We start from the raw sequence: 20,749 nt of genomic DNA, 5'->3' as shown, positions 1-20,749 counted from the left end.
GGGGAGAAGAAGCTCTCCCCTTCTCAGGTGTTGTCCTTGAAGGGTTAACTTGCTCAAAAGAGTGAAAGTAAAAGCTGCTTTTATGTGAACTTGTGCAGACTGTGAATGTGTAAGCCCCTTCCCTTACATGCTGGGTATAAAGTTCTGAAACTACCTGAACTGGGGTTCAAGGGGTTAATTGACTACAGCAATATCCTTACCCTCTGAACCTGGCTGCAGCCAAATAAAACTGTTTCCTGCTATCTTCAGTGCCCTGCTTGTCTGTCCCCTACAACACAATTTTGCAGAACTTGCAAGGTTTGATTCCTGTGCTGAGATTTTGGGTACATGCCTCTGTAGATTGAAGGAACATAGCTGTGAGTAGGGCAGGGGTTGTGTTTTGCTCTGGAGGACACATGACCCTTGACCACTGTTCAAGGTCGAGGGTGGCCATTCTCATTCACATTTTTCAGGAAGCAACATCAAAATCAATCCCCATTGTTCTTTATAGAATTTAGCCTTACATTCAAATTTCCTGGCCACCCTGTCTGGATGTGTTCTTTGAATCATTTGACTTCATTCTCACCTGCCTTGAATTTTGACATTTATGAATACACTGAGAGGAAAGTTGTGGTTGTCCAAGAAAGTAAATTCGTTTGTGCCCTTTTAAGGAACATAATTGAAGAGAGAGAGAGAGAGAGAGAGAGAGAGAGAGAGAGAGAGAGAGAGAGAGAGAGAGAGAGAGAGAGAGAGAGAGATGAGATGGTCTTTTGTTGTGAAATAAAACTTTCTGCACTTCATAAAACCTAAGATAGCGTTCAGGTCAGCTCCCTGAGGAGTGGTGATAAGTGGCTGCTCTCAGGGGCTTCATGGGGAGGTGGGAGCCAGCTGTGGGAGGAGCTGACAGGCCTTCTTGCAGCAGGTCCATCAGTTTAAAGCTACATTCTTCTCTCATGGTGTCATTGAATCTGGAAATTTCTATGTTTCCTTTTCACTTTCTTTGTTCTATGAACCTTCAGTCTATTTCCAGATTCAGGGAAGAAGCTTGTGGTGGTGAGGGCAGGTAGCAGATTGGGACCTGAGAGAAGACTTGAATTTCTTGTTCATGCGCTTCTGTCATAGCTCCCATGAGCCTTTGCCCCCAAGGCCAGCAGAAGGCAGTCAAAGGATCTTTTTACTTTACCTGTGTGGGCTAGTTCCCCAGACTCCAACCTCTGTCATGGAAGGTAGAGAGTTTCTTGTTCTAAAATATTCTGTTTCTCCTGCCTACTTCAACCAAAGCCTGATTTTTGTTACTGGCCTTCTGTGCCAAGAAGGCCTCAGGTTTTGTCGTCACTTAGGAAAGTCTTCAATATGCTTCAAACATTCTGGACTCCTTTATTTCTTATTCACGAAGATCCCCTACGAATCCCCAGGTTGAAAAGCCAGAGGTTCCAATTGATTGGCTGTGACCTGTTTGTGGTCTTTGGGTTTGTGTTCCTTAGAAATGATGTTTGATTTTCCATGCATTTCCTTCTAACTGAACTGCACCCCAAATAAACGCCGAAGGTTTTGTCGTGGGAAAGCTTTTGCTGTTCAAACACACACACTCTGCTGACATTCAAATCCACATATCGCACCGCACACTGGTGTTGATAGAGTCCTTGACAGGGTGGAAGAAAACACGGATTTATTTAGCATTACCAGTGGCTGTACAATAATGACATTCCACTGCCCCTAATTCTTAAAGTATTTAATTTTATTTTACATCATATTTCATGTCACAAATATTCAGCCCAGGCCCTGGTTTACATGAAAGGATGCTGACAGTGGAAGGAAGCTGAACAGTGTTTTGAGGGAAGTGGAATTAGAATCAGCTGCACAAGTGAAATGAAGGTGAGAGGTCTTGACATATGACAACCTGGACCCAGGTGGGAAAGTTGGAGGGAGGGTGACAGATTGGAAGGGCAGTGCCAGTTTTCAGTTCTAACTCCATCACCCACTAGGGGCAGGGCTTTGGGAAGCATCATTACATTTCTTCCTCTTAACTAGTTTCATGTTTTTCAAATTCACTAAGATATGAGAATCGCCTGCAGAGTCTGTTCAAGAAAGGTTCCTAGTCCTAAGCTCAGCTCTGCTGAAAGAATTAGAATCTTAAAGGAAGAAATCTGTATCGCACCCATGCACACACATTCACACACACACATACACACACACACACACACATACACTTTCACATACACATACTTATACAGTGTGACTTTTTTGAACAATTTTGGGAAATATTGAAATAGGTAATGTCTTGAGGCTTCTAGTTCTAAGATGCCAAATTTTGGGTGCTCTGATTTATCCCCGGATAAGCAAAATCTGAGGATAAAATACATTGGTTACTCATACTTAGATTAAGTATTTTTAAAAACATTTTTTTAAGTTGTAGATGGACACAATACCTTTATTTATTTGTTTATTTTTATTTGGTGCTAGGGATCGAACCCATTGCCTCACGCATGCTAGGCGAGTGTTCTACACTGAGCCACAACCCCAGCCCTAGATTTAGTATTTTTAGAATCATTCTGTATTTGAGTTTTGAAAAATTACAGGATTAATGATGTGATTTGTGTCTTAATGCTATGATTTGTGTATGGATCTAAGGATTCTTCAGATTTAAGTATTCAGATTTCTATTTGATTTATTTGACTTTAACATCTGGCCTGGTGATGTATGGTGATGTATGGTGGATAAATGAGACCATGATGTTAAAATTTGTTGTTGTTATTATTGCCTCTGTTACTAAATATCCACCCCAGGATAGATTCCACTTTCATGAATTTGATATATCTGACTGCCATACTCTTTGGCTTTGTTTCTGTTGGTAAAAACTCAGACAAATAAACATGACACAATTATTTCTTAATTAATTTGTGGCTTTATTCAAAGGTTTTTGGGTACTTATTATGTACAAAAGACTGTAGTATGTTCTGGGACAGAGAATACTAAAATGGTCAGAGTTCTTTTTTCATGGAAACTACCAATGTAGTAAAACTTTTAAATCAATGTTTTATCAATTTCACCAATGTATCAATGCATTAGAAAATTAATAATATGTGTTGGACACATTAATTCAGTTTACAGAGAAGGCATGATGCACATATCAAAGAGAACTCTTGGTAACAGATCTATAAGACTGAAGTCATCTGTGGCCCACACTTTAATAGCTGTGTATTCAGACTGCCTGTTCCTATTGTCTTTCTTTTCTTCAGGATTTATTTTGCTGACTTGGAAGTCAGTTATACCAACATTCTAGTCCCTGGGTTCAAATCAATACAATGGAACAAAACTATGTCTTGAGTCCTTGGCTGTGGAAATAACCAAAGCAGATTACACATATGTGGTCCTCCATGATTAATCAAATGTTTTCACATCAGTAATCTCATTTTTTTTCTCTAATAATACAGGCAGGGGAGATCCTTTGAGATATTCAGAGAAGCTTGTCAGCCAGGAATGGCAGCCAGGCCTCAGGCTCCCCATCACATACCCTTTCCATTTTTTCTAAGATAACTCTGTGCTCCCACAACTGCAATAGCAATGAACCTGACCCATTGTGGAGGGGGTTGGTGTCGATAAAAAGAAATGGAAAAAGGGATTCAAGCTCATTCTCTTAGACACATACAGTGGTACCTGTTGCACATTCTTATGATCTTACAGTTCTCCCTGCTTCTCATATCTCTATTCTGATATATCCTCTAAAGTGGAGTTAATGCTTTCTGACTTTAGAACATGATCCTTGTATAGAAAGTTGTTATTCCCTCATTTTGTTTAATCCTTTTAACAATAAATACTTTTTTTAAAAAGACTCGTTAAGGTATTAAGGTTTAATATTCAAACAGAATGGAGAAAGCCCAGCAGGGAAGCAAGAATATGTTACTATTCTCCTCCAACCCCTCACTCACCCAGTGGTTCCACTGTATCTGAAAATATTGTATAAAATTATCATCACATACCCTTTGGTCAGGAGAAACCAAGGAATCTAGCTTGGCTGCAGGGGTTGAAGCCATCCCCTGGAGTCAATCTTGGAGCATCAATGACAAGCTTTACTTGAAGTCAATCAGTAATGAGTGCCAAAGTCTCTAAGAAAGGACCAGTGTCCAAGAAGCTGTTGAGAACAGGGGAATCAGAGCAGGGAGGTGGACATTACCCAGAACAGGACGCCAGATATGGGTATAGGTACAAAGCAAAACCCTGTAGGAACCGAGAAATCCGAGGTCTACCACCCAGATTTAGCAAATAAAAATACAAGACGCTGAGCTAAATTAGAAATTTCAGATAAATAGAGAATAATTTTTTATTGTGAGCAAGTCCCACACAATGTTCTGGTTGAGTGTCCATTATCTGAAATGCATAGAAGTGTTTCATATTTCATATTTTTTGGATTACTGAATATTTTCATACACATAATGAGAAATCTTTGGGCTGGGTTCCAAGTCTAAACACAAAATTCCTCTATGTTTCATATATGCTTCATATACATAGCCTAAAGATAATTTTATACAATATTTTTAGTGTGCCTGCTTTTTGACCTCTATCCATCACTCTATTCATCAGGCATGAAATTGTCCACTTGGTATCATGTAGATACTTAAAAAGTTTTGGATTTTGGAGAATTTTGGATTGTAGATTTCAGATTAGGGATCCTCAGCCTATATAAGCAATTATAATTCAACTGAGCATCCTGTATTTTATATGACAATGCCAATCAGTGAAAATATTTCTGAACTTGAAAAATGATGACTTTTCAATTTTTCCTGCTCCCATTTAAGACTTTCTTTTTTCTTTTTGTTTTTTTCTTTTTTTTTTTTTTTTAATGACTCCAAGTTCTCAGATTAGGCCACAGAAAAGGGGCCTATTTCCAAAATATTTGAAATTTTACTTCCAAAGGACACAATTAAAATCAACATTCACATAGATCCTTTCCACAACATGATATACAGTATGTGGTTCCCTTTTTAACATAAAAGGGCATTTTACAAATAAGAACAAGAAATACCTTTTTCTTAAAATAGTTCATATTTCATAATTTGGCAATGCTCATTTTTATAATTTATTTATAAGGAAGATGACATACAAAATTAATTGTGAACATCTGCAGGGATTCATTATTCTCCATGTAATAGTTTTTATTTATTTAAAATATAAAATCAGGAATTAAATAATAATTCTGCTTGTGTTGGTTGTCATGGGGAAGTAATTTGCCTAGGTAAGATTAAATACCATTGAAAATGTACAGTTTGGTTTCTTTCTTCCCATTCAGGTCCTGCACCCTACTTAATTTTCTCCCATGGAAACAGTATCTTTAGAATTGACCCAGAAGGCACAAACCATGAGCGACTGGTGGTAGATGCTGGTATTTCGGTGATCATGGATTTTCATTACAAGAAGGAAAGAATCTATTGGGTGGATTTAGAAAGACAACTTTTGCAAAGAGTTTTCCTGAATGGGTCAAGACAAGAGGTAAAGTACTACCAAGTGTGGTGATGCACGCCTGTAATCCCAGCAGCTTGTAGGCTGAGACAGGAAGGTCATGAGTTCAAAACCAGCCTCAGCAATGGGGAGGTACTAAGCAACTCAATGAGACCCTGTCTCTAAATAAAATACGAAATAGGGCTAGGGATGTGGCTCAGTTGTTAAATGTCCCTGAGTTCAATCCTCAGAACAATAACAACAAAAAAGGTAAAGTATCATTGCCCATGCTATTTATTCAAAGGGATTGAGATACAGGCAAATATGATGATATGCTAAATTCTTCATGTATAAACAAAAGTACATTATGGTTCAAATGTGTGTCTGTCAAATGTAGGCATTTAATCTGCATCTGTGGTACTATATTATGAATAAACTCACAGAAGCTCCTAAGGAAAATGCGAGGACATGATTTTAATTTTGAAAATATCTAACTTTATAGGTCAGTTATGATTAGAATTGATTATTTGCATGATTATTTTCTACTTCACTAGTGCTCAGCTGGGTGGAGGATTCTGCCTCTCAGGGGATATTTGGCAATGTCTGGAATCATTTTGGGGATGTAACTCTGGGTGAGAGAGAAAGAGGAAGGGATACTGGCATCTGGTGGGCAGAAGCCAGGGATGCTATTGAACTTAGGGGAGTCCCTATAATAAGACTTATCCAGCCCTAAATGTCCATAGTGCTGAGGTTGATCAACCCTATTGTATCTGTACAAAATCTCTGTCATTTCGGAGGGGAAAAATCACCTGAAATTTAGGAGGATAATTTTTTTTTTCTTCTTTATTTTCAAGCTGTGTGCATTCTGGAAAAAGCAACTGAATTAGATAACCGATTAAAGTATTTTACCTGAAGTACATACAAAAGAGCCTTAATCTTTCTTTTAAACTGGTAAATGAGTCCCAGGAGGAGAGTTCTCGAAATATTTTGCAGATGGAGTGCAAAAGGCACATGATTACAAAGACTTTAAGCATTTATTCCCAGTACAAAGTACTCTCTTTTTCTTTTTTAACCAAACCTTTCTCTCTCCAATTATTCCTAAAAGCTTCAATTAGGCATTAATCTGTTTTTTATCACATCTCTAATACTTGCTAATCTCACTTTTAACAATTATGGCTACTCATTATTCTCCAGCCAATCTGGTAGAATAGTTTCAAAATCTTGAGTCTAAGAATCTGGAGGGCTTTCTGTCACAGAACAAGAGAAGGCATAAACAGTTGTGAATTTATGTCAAGTCATCAGAAAAGGATTGACTTGATCCCTAGAATTCCACCTTTGTAGTCCCTTTTTGGGGTTAAAACATTGTTTATAAAGGACAACTGTCAAAATGCAAACAACTTATCTGGAACACCTAGTATATGAATACATTTGTAATCGTTAAAATGGGTTGGTTGAATTGCTTTGACAGGAAAATAGCCCAGACTCTAAGGCCAGGCCACCTCTGCCCAACTCTATTTAATAACATCACGTGGTAGGTAGCTGGAACTGAGCGACTGAGGGGTATTATACCATGAGAACTTGCAATGATACAAATCAGGACTTCTAACCACCTTGCACCTCCAGCGCCAAGAATACCAGTTGCCCTGCTGTTGACCTGCCTAAGTCTGGAATCAGGGGATAAGAGAGGTTTCAGTTTGGTTGTTTCAATCATGAAAGAGCAGGGACAGCTCAAGGCATATAAGAATAAGTACCGTTAGTGGGTCAAGGTGTAAGACACCCAGATCTGTAAAAAGGAAGGGACCAATGGAGGAGGAGGGGCCAGAGGAAAATGGAAGCCTTAACAAGAACTTCTTCCTTTTCATAGTTCTATGCTCAAACTCCAACGGAAACTTGCCAGAGTTTTGAAAAGCTTAGAATTAAGTTTAGGTGAGGATCCGAACATTCCATTAACAAGTAAAACTGAATAAACTCTGCATCAAAATCCTACTGTTAAAATAGTTGAAATTATTACATTATGGTTGATTGCTAATTTCAATGGTGCATAGGATAATTCTCAGTTTCAAAGCTATGATATAAATACTTTGCCTAGAGATATCCACATGGAGGTGGATAATATTGCTACATCAAAACAAAGCCATCTTATATGTCACTATTTTATTATTTAAATAATTTGGGGGAATGAAAGGTACTTAAAAGAGTAGACTTTTATACATAGCAATAAAATCAATTTTTCTGTGAATGGGGAAATATTGATAACAGTTTTGAAATTTGATTTTACAGAAAGTATGCAATATAGAGAAAAATGTTTCTGGAATGGCAATAAATTGGATAAATGAAGAAATTATTTGGTCAAATCGACAGGAAGGAATCATTACAGTAACAGATTTGAAAGGAAACAATTCCCATGTTCTTTTAAGCACCTTAAAATATCCTGCAAAGATAGCAGTTGATCCAGTAGAAAGGTAAATTTTGCTGTTTTCAGACATCGAAATACATTTCAAATCTAATCAAAATTCCTAGAATCGTACCATCTTGAAGTCAAAGGGGCCTTCTTGAGACCAAGGGCCTCTTTTAGAGTACACTAACACCATTTTCAACAGGACAGTGGCCTGCCTGCATTTGAACTTGGCAGGCTCCTTTTATAAACACTGTTGACTACCATGATTTTCTGCTAGAGAAGCATAACTCTTCCAACTTGAATCAACCACATATAATTTCCTTAATAGTTAACATGTACTTATTTAATTGAATTTTCATTCAAAATAGTCAAAATTGTCCTGTGCAGGAATGAGGGGCTGCTGAAACACTGAAAGAATCTGCCATTTTAGTGACTATTCCATTCAATTATGGGTCTATGCAATGTGTTTGCCCCCAGGTTTATATTTTGGTCTTCAGAAGTGGACAGCAGTCTTCACAGAGCAGATCTCAGTGGGGTGAAAGTGAAGACTCTATTAGAGACACCAGAAAGAATAACAGCTATGTCCCTGGATGTGCTCGATAAACGCCTCTTTTGGATTCAGGACAATAGAGAAGGAAGCAATTCTCATATTTATTCCTGTGATTATGATGGAAGGTCTGTCCATCTGATCAAACCTCCAACACGGTAGGTTTTTCCTTATGGTTTAAAATAAAACTATTGTTAGCTGAAGTTTGTGTGAAAAATTAATTTATCTTTTATCAGCTAAATAGATGTGGTAGTTTTAGCACGTGAATTTTTGGAGTCTGAAACAGATTTATCAATTATTAGATGAATGACGTGGGGTGGTTAAGTTACGTAACTTTTCTTATCTGCAGTTTTCTGTGATATGGGAACATTGTGGAAATTAAGCAAATAAATACAGATTAAAAATAATAACAAAGTATCTGGCATGTAATAAGTTCCCACATGTTGCTCGTAGTTACTCTTTTTGGAATTATTATATCATACATTTTGTGAAGCATCATCTTTTATTTGACTTGCTATGGTGCCAGAAAGACTCTCCAGTAATTGAAAGAGGCAGAAATTAGCCGAACAGAAAGATGACTAAACCGAAATCCACTCGCATCCTGTTCTTGTTTCCTTCCCCATTTTCATCACAGATCCAGAAGGGATCTAGAGAAAGAAATTATTTCCTATTAGTTCAGATTATGATGACTAAATAAAAAATTTAAATGCAATATACTTTTCTAAATCTAAATAAGAGATAAGAAACTGCAGATGATTAAAATTCTGACAAAAAATGCAAATGAGATGAAATTTTAATAATCCAAACCACTATTCTGCCATTTTTTATGATTATACCTCCCCCCCAACCCCCCCACCCCCGTTGTTTTTTAGGCACAATTTGTTTGCAATATCTCTTTTTGCTGACCGTATCTTCTATTCAACATTGAAAAAAAAGACAATTTGGATAGCCAACAAACACACCGGGAAGGATATGGTTAGAATTCACTTCAATCCATCATCAGTACCAGCTGGTGAACTTAAAGTAGTACATCCAATTGTACAGCCCAAGGCAGAGGATGGTGACCGGGACTCTGGTAAGTCAACTTGGACCTCAAACAGGGCCAGGCACAAAGTCACTACCTGTCTACTTATTCAAGCCACACACAAGGGATTTTAGGGGAAGAAAAAAAATTATTCAATCATTATAAGTTATTAGTTGGGTGCTTGGAACAATACGGAGAATATTAACATGGCTCCTGCGCTAGGATGACATGCAAATTCGTGAAGTGTTCCATATTTTTAACTTTGGATAGGGCGAAGGGGAGGGAGGGAAAGGGACGAGCTGTGGGAGTAGGCAAGATGGTGGGGTGACATGGACATCATTACCCTAAGTACATGTATGATGACATGAATGGTGTGACTCTACTTTGTGTACAGAGAAATGAAAAATTGTGCTCCATTTGTGTACTATCAATCAAAATGCATTTTGCTGTCATGTATAACTAATTAGAACAAATAAATAAATGAATTTTTAAAAGTTCTGAGTTGGAATAAACTCTTGTAATAAGAGAGCTTGATAAGAGAAAAACAAATAGAAATCCATTAACATGTATACAAGGGAGAATCTGGGAATGAGTAACTCTCAAAGAAGTATCTTTGAATTCTAGTTTATATGGCATCTTCAACAACAAACAGTACATTTTTAAGAGAAAGATGACAAGAAAAAGGGAAAGGACCTTGAGTTCTTTGGTGGCAACATGGCAACAAATCAATGGCAGATAAAGGCCAGTTAGTAAAGCTTATTAATGTAGATTCCTCTGCTCCCATATCCAGGCCAAATCTAAAGTTGTTTTCAATGGTGAACCTATGTTCCCTCTGGTAGAACACCAAGACAGGATACCTTTTGTCTTTGTAAATCTATGTCCTGCTTAAACCAAATAAAGGGAAGACAGCGCTTTCCTACTTGGGCTTCTTCTTAATTGTTTGTACCTAGAAAATCCTTCATTTTTGGTGGCACATTCTGGTCTCATTGATTACTCCCGCACCTTGAATTTCCAATCTGCCACCAAACACATTTCATTCTACCTCCTGAATACATCTCGAAGTTCCACTTCTCTCCTCTACGGCCACCACCATCGTCAAAACAACTAACCTTTGTGCATGATCCCTTATAATGGCTGCTCAATTGATCTTTCTGTTTTCTCCTCTTGCCTTTAAGTAACAGAGCTGATCTATTCACACCCCTGCTTAAAACCCTTCAAAGCTTTCCTTGCATTTACATTGAAATCATTTTTAGCAAGCCTGTTAATATTTAACCAACCTATTTCAGGGTTCTTTCCTTCCACAGGGTCTAAAGCAAAGTTGTCCTATGGGTCCTCAGACATGCCAAGCTTCCTCATGGAGTTAGGCTTTGCAGTCACCCTTTTCTTCTGGGCCTAGTTTCTCTTCATTTCTGATAGGCCATCTCTGATCAGGCTATCATAGTAGCCCTTTCTCCTCAATGTACCCTTCACTGAACTCACTACAAGGTGTAATTATACATCAATTTGCTTTAATTTTTATTCTCTCCCACATTTTATAAATGTAATACAGGTACTTATAAACCTATCATACCTGTTTTTTTTCTATAACCATCATATGTATAGTGGTTATTCAAAAATAAATAAATTCTGGACAATAAATGTAGTCAAATGAATGAATGATAGACTAAACCTAGTCACTGTCCCAAATTTCTGCTTCCTAGTTTCATCTGTTTGAATTCTTTAGAATCTAATTTTTAAAAAAATCATTAAGATTATAAAAATCTTTTATGATTGTTAGGTTGCTCAATATGGCTTATATGCCACATAAATGATATCACACTAATATCTGACTTTTATGAAAAAGTTTTTTTTCAAGAAGCTTTTTAAATTACTTAATTTTATTCCCAAATAGCCCTCTGAGGTACAGAGAGAGAGGTGGAACTGTTTGTTTCCTCTGCTTGCTTCCTGTTGGAGGCCATTAGTGTTTGGTGATAGTGTGGCAATGTTAGAGGGACCACAAGGTCCCTGCCATAGTTAGTATAGAAATCTGTTCACACCTATTCAAAACATGGCTCCCAAAGAGAGCTTGGAGACTGAACAAGACAGGCAAGAGTGTGTGGAAGGGAGGTTGGGGTCAACGGGAATTGAACTTGTTATTTCTTATATCCTTAGGCAGTTAACTAATAATGCCAATGCTTGTTATCTGGTTTATTAAAAAAAACCCAGCTAGAAACTATCATTTAACATCAGTAATGACTGTACTTTCAATGCAAGTAACAAGAAACTTCAGGGAATAAAATAAATTCCAATAGATGAAGCATCTATTTACACGTTACGAGTTATTCTAAAAAATTGATTTACTTGGGTTTACAAAGCACAATTTGAAGGAATATAATTGAACTATGGGTTGTAGTACTGCATTAACTTGCAACAATCAGGTAGCATCACTTTAGGAAGGTGAATATAGTCCACACATAAAGGTAATGAACAGGATGTACTGCCACCGGATGCCTCTTATGGGAGATTTGACTCAAAAAGTTCAAATACAACTCATTGTGTGAGTGGTGATGACACATCACAAAATCATAACAACAACTACTTTGAGTAAGTAGTTATTAGTCTTGTTCATAATAGTTACAGGTGTCTGCAATCATCACCAACTTCTCTCTTTTTATATATAGCCTTGAAGTTTCCAAAGTGTTTTCATGGCCATTATCTTATTGATCCATCAAGCAATATTGGGAGACAGTAAGGATAGGCATAACTTATTTCATAGTTGAGAAACTGAAGAAATGGAGACTTCTCCAGGATTACACAGATGGTGATGAATTTGGGGGGAAAAAAAAATCCTGACTGTCAATCTCTCAGTTTATGTTTTATACCTATCATCAACACATTCTTTCTTCAGAGCTCATTTTTCTTCAGTTTCTTTGATAGGGAATTTAAATATGCTCATTGAAAGCAAGAATTTTGGGCTTGGGTTGTAGCTCAGCAGTAGAGTGCTCATGCACATACAAGGCCCTGGGTTCGATCTTCAGCACCATAAATAAATAAATAAAGGTATTATGTTCAACTACAACTAAACATAAATATTTTTTAAAAATAAAGCAAGAATTTCAGAAGAAAGCCTATAATGATTCACTAAAGAGCAGCCTCCAATGAAGTGGCCAATAATAGAACTTGGCTGGAAGCCACTGTTATCTGCAGAGCCAAAGACAAACCTAGAATCTAGAAGTCAGCTGGAATTGGAGACTGACTTCAGTTCTAGACCAAAGGCTGAACTTCACATATACAGTTTTAGTCAGTCTTTTTGTTGGCATGACCAAAAGACTAAAGAGAACCATTTCAAAGAAGAAGAAGTTTATTTGGTGCTAATGGTTTCAGAGATCTCGGTCCATAGATGGCTGACTCTATTGTTCTGGGCCCATGGTGAGGTAGAACATCAAGGTAGGGTATGGCAGAGGAAAGTTGCTTAGGACATGACAACTGGAAGAAGAGAGAGACTGCTCCCCTCATCATGGACAAAATATAAATCCCAAGGTCATACCACCAGTGACCTATCTCTTCCAGCCACACCCTCCTTGCCTATAGTTACCACCCAGTTAATCCATTCAGGTGGATTAATACACAGATTCTGAATTCTGTCTCAACCTAGTCCTTTCATCTCTAAACTTTCTCACATTATTTTAAACATGAGCTTTTGGGGGACACCTCACATCTAAACAATAACATACTCCAAGTGAAATAACTTTTGATTTTAAGAGCATTGCTACTTTGGTCATGATTAGTTAGGTTTAAATTTTTTCAGTGCTTTAGAAAGCAGGAATTCTTTACCTTTGAAGATCTGTGAATTTCTTGATTTCATGTGTTTGATGAAAATATGTCATTGTTCCCCCTAGGGAGATGGTATAGAACTTTCACCAGATTCTCAATGTGCCTGATACCCTTCAAATATAAAGACATACCACCTGGGAATCTGGCCTACAATGGCAGCTGCTCTGGTGAGGCAGACAGCAGTAATTAGTTTTATAAGACATTTAGTTGTGAGGCTACTGCTAATAAGGAGGTAACTGAGAAAAGTCCTGTAATCTGGATTTTTTTATTATAAAAGACAGTTATTGCACAAATAAGAGTTTCAATAGACTTATTTCTCCTTGTGAAATACCTAAACTATAGTTTATCAAAGCATGTTCTATAAAACTCTAGTTCTGTGGGATTTAATGAGGTTATTTGGAAGGAAACATCTTTGAAGATTAAGTGATTTAGATATGCTAAATTCAATAAGTTGTTTAAACAGGTTGCTTTTTCTCAAGTGGGATTTCTCAGACCCGTTCATATGGTTAAGTGCAGTGTGACTCTCTATGGCCAATTCAGGCTGTGGCACTTTTCTGTTTTACTTCCTAGGCAGTAGCCCAAGGGACTCTTAAATCAATTATTTCTATATCAGACCTCTTTTTTGAACTCTAGACTAAATTAAAAAACAAAACAAAAATCAGACTCTGAGGCATAATGAGTGTTGAGCTGCAAAGATCTGCTGCAGAGCAAAGCTGCAGGAAAAACTGATTTAAAACATTGGAGGTTTATTCATACTATATGAAAAGGGGCAGTCCCATGAAGACTGTCTAACCAGTGCAGTTGACCAAAGAAAAGCCCCAGAGCTTTCCAAGGATTTGTCCTTGGTTCATCGATTCAGACTGGCTGATTTTCCAGAAGTTTCACAACTGCTGATTGCTGAACCCCAAGTCGAAGTGGTGAAGTTACAGTTTTACCACCATGCTGTTTTGCTGACCATCTGATTATCTCCTGAAGTGGTCCTGGTCTTTCTTCTTGGTCATACCTGCTTGCTGTCTATACCCTCCAAGTTCAAGGTCCTGCAGTGGGTGTATGAATTCAAGTTAGTAAAAAATATCTTTATCAAGATTCTGATACTTATCTACTTACTAGACGTTTTTACTTGGATTTCTTGCAAATACTTTAAGCTCAAAAGAAATAACTGATCTACCTACTTTCTTTCCTTCCTTCTCACTTTTTCTCCCTGCAGTGTCCCTAGATCAGTAAGAAGCATCCTTATCCATCCCACCTCCCAAGGCAGAAATCCAGGAGTTGCCCATTCCTCCCTCCTTCTGACCTTCATTCCATAAAACCAGTCTCCAAATCCTACCAATTATCCCCCAATAATCTAGCTACTTGTGCCTCTCTCTATAGTCCTCTCTCTCCACAATTCTTCTGATTGGTACCCTGCCTTCATTTTCCATGCTGCAGAGAGCATAAACCATCAAAAATGAGAACCTAATCATCTCCTTCTTTGGTTAAAACCTTGTGACAGCTCCCAATTGTCAGTAACTCAAGTGCACTCTCTTCAGCTGGCTCACAAAAACCTCTGCTCTTTTCTAGGTTTCATTTCACACCATTGTTTGTGTTACATTCTTTACAGCACAGCCAGTCTCAAAGATTGGATTACCTCTTCTAAGGAAGGCCTTCTGTCTTCTCTCTGCTCCAGACCTGCAAAACACTTCCTCCCTTCCCTGGCTCTCTTGTTATTTTCTAGGAAACAGTCCTGACATTACTTCCTTCAGGAACACCTTCCCTCTACCCACTGCATACCCAAGCTAGCTGATGCACCACTGCGTTCTCAGAGAATGTATTCCTGGAACATATATTCTTGGACAATTTCCCTTATCCCATGGTACTTAGTGTGCTTTGCCATAATTGTCTGTCTCCCTAAACTTCCTTAGTCCTTCAAGATAGGCAATATACCTCTCCATCAAACTCCCAATGTCTAGAGGTCTTCAGTAAAAAAGAGCTGAAAAATATCCTTTGCACTCTCATCCTAAACTTCAAGGAACCCATTTTAAAGCTATGTAATATCTAAGAATATTGCCCTCCTGCCTAACAGAAATAGCCATAATTACAGAGTTTTCCACTCTTGCTTGGATCGCCCTGTACAGTGTCATCTGAGCTTCAGGACAATCTTTTGAACTTGGCGTGATTATCGGTATCATTTTATAGTTTTTAAAAAATCTGGAGTTCAGGGATGTCATTGAAACTGGACACTGGGAACTCTGATTCAACAACGGTAGAAGTGAAAATGAGTCCCAGGAGTACGAATATACAGGCAAAGCCTTTATTGGGGCCTCCACTTGGGAAAGGAGACACAGCTCCAACAAGAAAGCATCAGGATGATTCCCTGGAACAAAAGAAAGGAGCTAGTTTTATTGTCTGCTTGCAGCAATGGTCTGGGGTTTAGGAGTATTAATTGGCTTTAGGCATACTTCTACCTGTGGGGGCACTTCAGCATTTGTGCCCAGTGGTGATGGATGAGTTAAGAGAAAGCACTCTGGCTCTACTGATGCCCCTGATACTGTCTGAGGGTGGATAAATGACCCACACTAGGAATCTGAGGAACCATGAGTTAACGTGGCACCTCTTAGTGGCTGGCAGGCTGTAAACCTAGGCCAAGAAGAGCAATTTGTCCTTTGTCCTCTTACCTCATCACAGTAGCTCATTCAAGGTCACACTGTGGTGGACCTGGGATTGAACCCAGGTGGTTAGCTGCCTCCACAGCTGAGCTCTCACTCTGTCGTTTCATAGCTTAGATTGGCCTATTTGTTTTGGGGAAAAGCCTGTAATGTGGAACATTCTTGTCTACCTGTGGCCTCCTGTTGGTTAAATATTTCAGTTTGCACAGACCTTGGATCCAAAACCTTATTTCTTTCTCTCTCTCTTTTCTGTTAATTTCAGAAATTCAAATATCCTCCCCAACCACTCAAAAGTAGAATTGATCTCACATTTTTGTGGGCTTAATAACACTGGTTAGGCATGATTAAACTTAGCCAGCCCTCTGATTGCTCTGACACCTAGACTCTCAAGTCAATGTGGGAACTTCTTAGTACAAATGGAAAAATATCAAGTTTATCTTCTAGACACTTTGCAATTTACTATTCACAGATATTATTTTGTAGAAGGTCCATTTTTTTTCTTTCTGGATTCTTTAAATGTAGATTCCCGTTTTAAGCTTCTAAGGGAGTTTCAAAAGTTTATTTCTTTGGGAACTAGGTGTCTATCATCGACTGTGTAAAAGACTTTTCCTTCTTTTCATGTAAAAAATATTGTTGAACGTCTTTATTCCTGTGAGTCCACAAAGGATGATTGCCTCCATCTGGAAATGTACCTGCTTCCAGAAGATAAGTGTAGCTAAAACCACCCAGGTACAACTCTAATTCATTCTGATTCATTCTGCTGGAGAGTCTTCTGTAAAACATGGGTTATTTGGAAACCCCTGGAAATGAATCATTGCAGAAAGATGAGTATTTTTAAATAATCAGTTTAAATACACAAAGCTGTTTTTAATAGAAATGTTTGTAATATACAGATTGCAGTATTTTCCTCACATCATTTAAAATTACTGACATTTTCTTAGTGACTAGAGTTACATATTCAAGGATACAGGCCATCGGGGCAAGTTCAGCATTGGTTTTGGCAAAGCTGAGTTGATAACACAGGTTTACCCTGACACCAAATGGCTGTCTCTTGAAATGCCTTTTAAATGCTTGGAGCTGCTTTCTATCATTTTTTTGTCTCCTTCCTTGCTCTCAGCTCTCACATCTTGCTGATTCCCACATGCCTGTCTGTAGGTCTATGGTTTGTTTTCTAATTAGAGGATTTCTGTTGCCATTTATTTGTTTAAGAAACCAGATTCTTGGGCTAAGGATATAGCTCAGTTGGTTGAGTGCTTGCTTGCATGCACAAGGCCCTGGGTTCTAATCCCCAGCACCACATTAAATATTTATACATATTATATCTGGGGTAGACTCAGCAACACATTGAAGGCAATAAATGAAGAAAAAAAAAAGAAAAGAAAGAAACCAGATTCTTTGTCCTGTTAAATTTTCCACTTTCTGAATTTTGCAAATTATATCTCCATGGTGATATCATCTTTCTCTACCTTCTGTATTTCCCATAAACTGATAGCTTAGGTCTAGAAACCTGATCAGAGTCAGAATTTTTTCAAGGATGCTTTGTGAGTTTATGCTTCCTATTGTACCACCTTAGGAGGCATAGAGGGGCTGGTTCGCATTCTTTTTGTGATGTTCAAGATTAATCATCTGTTCAGGGGTGGCCAGCCTGGTCCATCAACTATAGTTTCCCATCAGCCTTTTCCATAATGGCTATTGATTACCGCTGCCTGGAGCCATTTTTTTTTCTAATTGTATCATTGCTTATACATTTACTATCTGGAATTCTTATATAAAGAAGAAACTTTCCACATCAGATATACAATTCCCTTGAGGAGGAGCTTTTCTAGGAAAGGCAAATTCAAAGCTTGTTCCCATCCCTTAATTAACCCATTTTCAGAATAAAGGGTTAGTTTCCCAATATCCTCTAACGGTGACCTTTTTTCAAAAGCATCTTTATAAACTCATGAATTCAAATAAGTAGTCGACATGTTTCTATTCATGGTAGTTATTATCCTCTTGATATTCAAATTGTACCATCTTTCTCCAGGAGGAGCCTGATCAGAGGCGTCTAGTCTGTGTGGGACAGATGAACAATAGATTCCCCTCATCACCCCCTGCCTCCTACTCATTGACACTGGTGTCTGGAATGCAAAGTTGAGGTTGCTATCAGTCTCTCAACAAGAGAGCCCATGGAGTCCTGTCACCAGTGTACCATCCAGCAAGCAGGTGGGGTGGGATGGGCACAATGGGAGTGGAGGCTTCCACACCTGTGTTTTCTACCTTTATGCTCTGGGCTGGTTGAACTTGTCAAAAATAGGTATATAGTATGAAGAGACTGAGTGGGCCAGAGGGGCTTTTCTAAGAATAAAAAGTATTTTTTTTTTTTTTACTTTCTAGAGGTTACTAGTTTGTTTATTTTCTGATTCTTAAAAGGGTTCAGATAAGTATGAATACCAAATAGTTAAATTCTGGGTAGTTTTTTTTTCCAATGGTAATTATGAATTCCAGGAAGAGAAATAGCCACTCATGTATTTTCTTCCTTATATATCTCTTAACAGGGAAGAAAAAACTTCTGTAGTATATACTTTGGGAAGTTTTTTGAGGAAGTTAAGGGTATCATTTTTTGAGAACTCACTAATGAGAAAGACAATAAACAAATGAAACAAAAATATAACTGTAGGTTTTTACAGAAATTCCACAAAGCCCAGTTATATTTTATGTATGCATACACGCCCACGTATATACTTATACACATATGTGCATATGTAACACCTCACACATACATGGTAAAGAGGTGGAGCCTGCAAACAGAAGGCTTGGGGTTGAGCCTTCGTTCTACCCCTTATTACCTATGTGCTCCTTAACAAGGCACTATTTCCTAATCTATAAAATGGAAAACAATATTGCTCTGCAAAACCCCAGGACTTGTTCTGAAAACTAAATGTGAAAATGTAGATGGTTTATAAAGTGTTATTCAAATTTTTATTGTTATGTGTTAAATATCTATCGGGATGCAAATATTCAGTTACAAGAATGATTAGTGAATGGGTTTGAATGGAAGAGATTAGAACAGCTTTGTGACAGGGTCTTACACAGAATTTGAGGAATGTGATTTTATGTGATGGGGTGGGAAATGCAGGCAAGGGAATCCCTTGTGCACTATTTCAGAACTGGACCAGGGTAAAATCTGTAGACTTACTGGGCTGCAGGCAAGCTCAAGAGCGCCTGTGTGTTTGTCAGGCAGTGATTGAAGGCACAGTTGGCATGGACATTAAACTCCACGATTAGGGACTTTAATTGATCTCAAAGGCAATTAAGCCCCTCTGCTGGGCTCTGAGAAGGGGTGTTATCTGAGGTCAGCAGCAACATTCTGAGTGCTAGCTTTGGCCTATTTTGAAGCTAAAGAGCAGCAGAAGATTAAGAAGATTAAACTGAAATATAACACTCAATCCTCTGTGTTTGGCCATTTCCTAAAATGACCTTTTAAAGTGTTTAGTGTCTGAATTCAGGTCACATCATCAACACAACCATGCAGAGGAGAATAATGATTAATAAGCATCATTCAAACCATTGGCAGCATGGTAGAGGGGACAGAGTTCTAAGCTAACACAGTCTGCTCATCTGTTTGAGGTGACTGGAAATCCAAGGGGAAAAGAATTAAAGAAGTGAGGGAGCAGATGAATGATCACAGGACCTTGTGCATGTATTCCAGATGTTTGCTATGTACCTATGTAGTGAAAGGCAACATGCTAGGTGTTACTGAGACTACATATGTGAGTAGAGTACATCCCTTACCTATTAATGGAAAAAGAATACATACATATAATCATGATAGATATAATAGTGATGATGAGGAAGATTAGAACATACAGGGGCCAGGTGTAAGAGATAGTAGAAAGGTACAAAAAAAAGTTACAATACAGGATCTAGAAGATTCTCTGGGTCATTTCCTATACCCTAGATATTGATCATTTTCTTCATTAGACAGTTTGATCTGTGTTACCATGCTGTAGGCAGTAATTAAGGTTTGAGACTCTTTAGAGGTATAAATTTAGAAAAATTTACCACAAACATTTAATTGTTTTGAATCACAGCACTTTAAAAAGGGGGAGGGCAGAGCAAGCGCATGCTCATGTGTGGAGGAGAGAGAGAGAGCCAATTAGAGAGAGAGACAGACAGACAGACACAATATGAATGAGAATATCTAATTCAATATTTTCATTCCATGGATTAGGAAACCTAGGTCAAGGAGATAAAGCAATTGGCTGTGAAATACAGAACAAGACAAAACTCGATTTTCCTGATTTTTTAATTCCTATAATCATCTATTATGTTGGGCTTGGAAAGATTTTTATAAGGTACAATTACAGGAAGCATAATCTGTGAAGTTTTTGTTATCTTAAGAAAGTGTAGTGTTTTGGTGTTATTAAAGGAAAAAAAATCAAAGTTAAAAATTACTTGTTTTTTTTTTAAAGAAATGTGAAGAGGATGTATTTTGTCCTCAATAATCTTACAAGTTTCTGATTTTTGTCATTCACTTAAAATTTGAGCCATTTTAAATTTTGATTAATTAAAATTTTATAGCTTAAGTGTAGCATGCAGAAAATTATGCAGGTATATTTACATATTTTTCATGCTATGAAAAAATATGTAAATATACCTGCATAATTAGCATAAAAAGCATAGATAAGGAAAATTTTTTTCCAAAATACTATTCAATGTAGAGCTTAACAAATTTAGTAGGAAATACTGCAGTTGTATAGAGAGTTGGCAAGATTGATTTCACATTTATTTCTGCCAAGAAAACTGAAAAAAATACAAGTTAAAATGACTAAGGAAAGAACACGGACCAACTAAATGGAGTCAAGGTGGAATGTCTCAGCAGAACATTAGGCCATTGTTTCTCAGTCTGGCATGAAGACTCCCAG

At 37.7% G+C, this 20,749-nt stretch overlaps 1 protein-coding gene and 1 non-coding gene across 6 annotated transcripts in view; both read left to right on the top strand.

Annotated features, from left to right (window-relative positions):
• Positions 1–20,749, top strand: part of Egf (epidermal growth factor) — an 87,673-nt gene that overhangs the window by 13,963 nt on the left and 52,961 nt on the right. For 4 of the 5 annotated variants that reach the window (XR_013426025.1, XM_078021811.1, XM_078021810.1 and 1 more), the window contains exons 2-5: positions 5,267–5,466; positions 7,696–7,877; positions 8,291–8,518; positions 9,233–9,435. Coding sequence is in view for 4 of the 5 variants with exons in the window: in XM_078021811.1 (XP_077877937.1) it covers positions 5,267–5,466; positions 7,696–7,877; positions 8,291–8,518; positions 9,233–9,435 (813 nt within the window). In the remaining variant the exon portion in view is untranslated. Of the gene's footprint in view, positions 1–1,753; positions 1,855–5,266; positions 5,467–7,695; positions 7,878–8,290; positions 8,519–9,232; positions 9,436–20,749 lie in introns of all 5 variants that reach the window. The other variant, XM_078021812.1, reaches the window with a different exon arrangement.
• LOC144366990 (U6 spliceosomal RNA) lies at positions 9,539–9,642 on the top strand. The gene has a single exon (XR_013426212.1). It is a non-coding gene; the product is annotated as a U6 spliceosomal RNA (small nuclear RNA).

This window comes from Ictidomys tridecemlineatus, chromosome 9 (assembly GCF_052094955.1).
Source record: "Ictidomys tridecemlineatus isolate mIctTri1 chromosome 9, mIctTri1.hap1, whole genome shotgun sequence".
In the NCBI taxonomy this organism is placed as follows: Eukaryota; Metazoa; Chordata; class Mammalia; order Rodentia; family Sciuridae; genus Ictidomys; species Ictidomys tridecemlineatus.
This window is presented reverse-complemented; position numbering and strand designations above follow the sequence as displayed.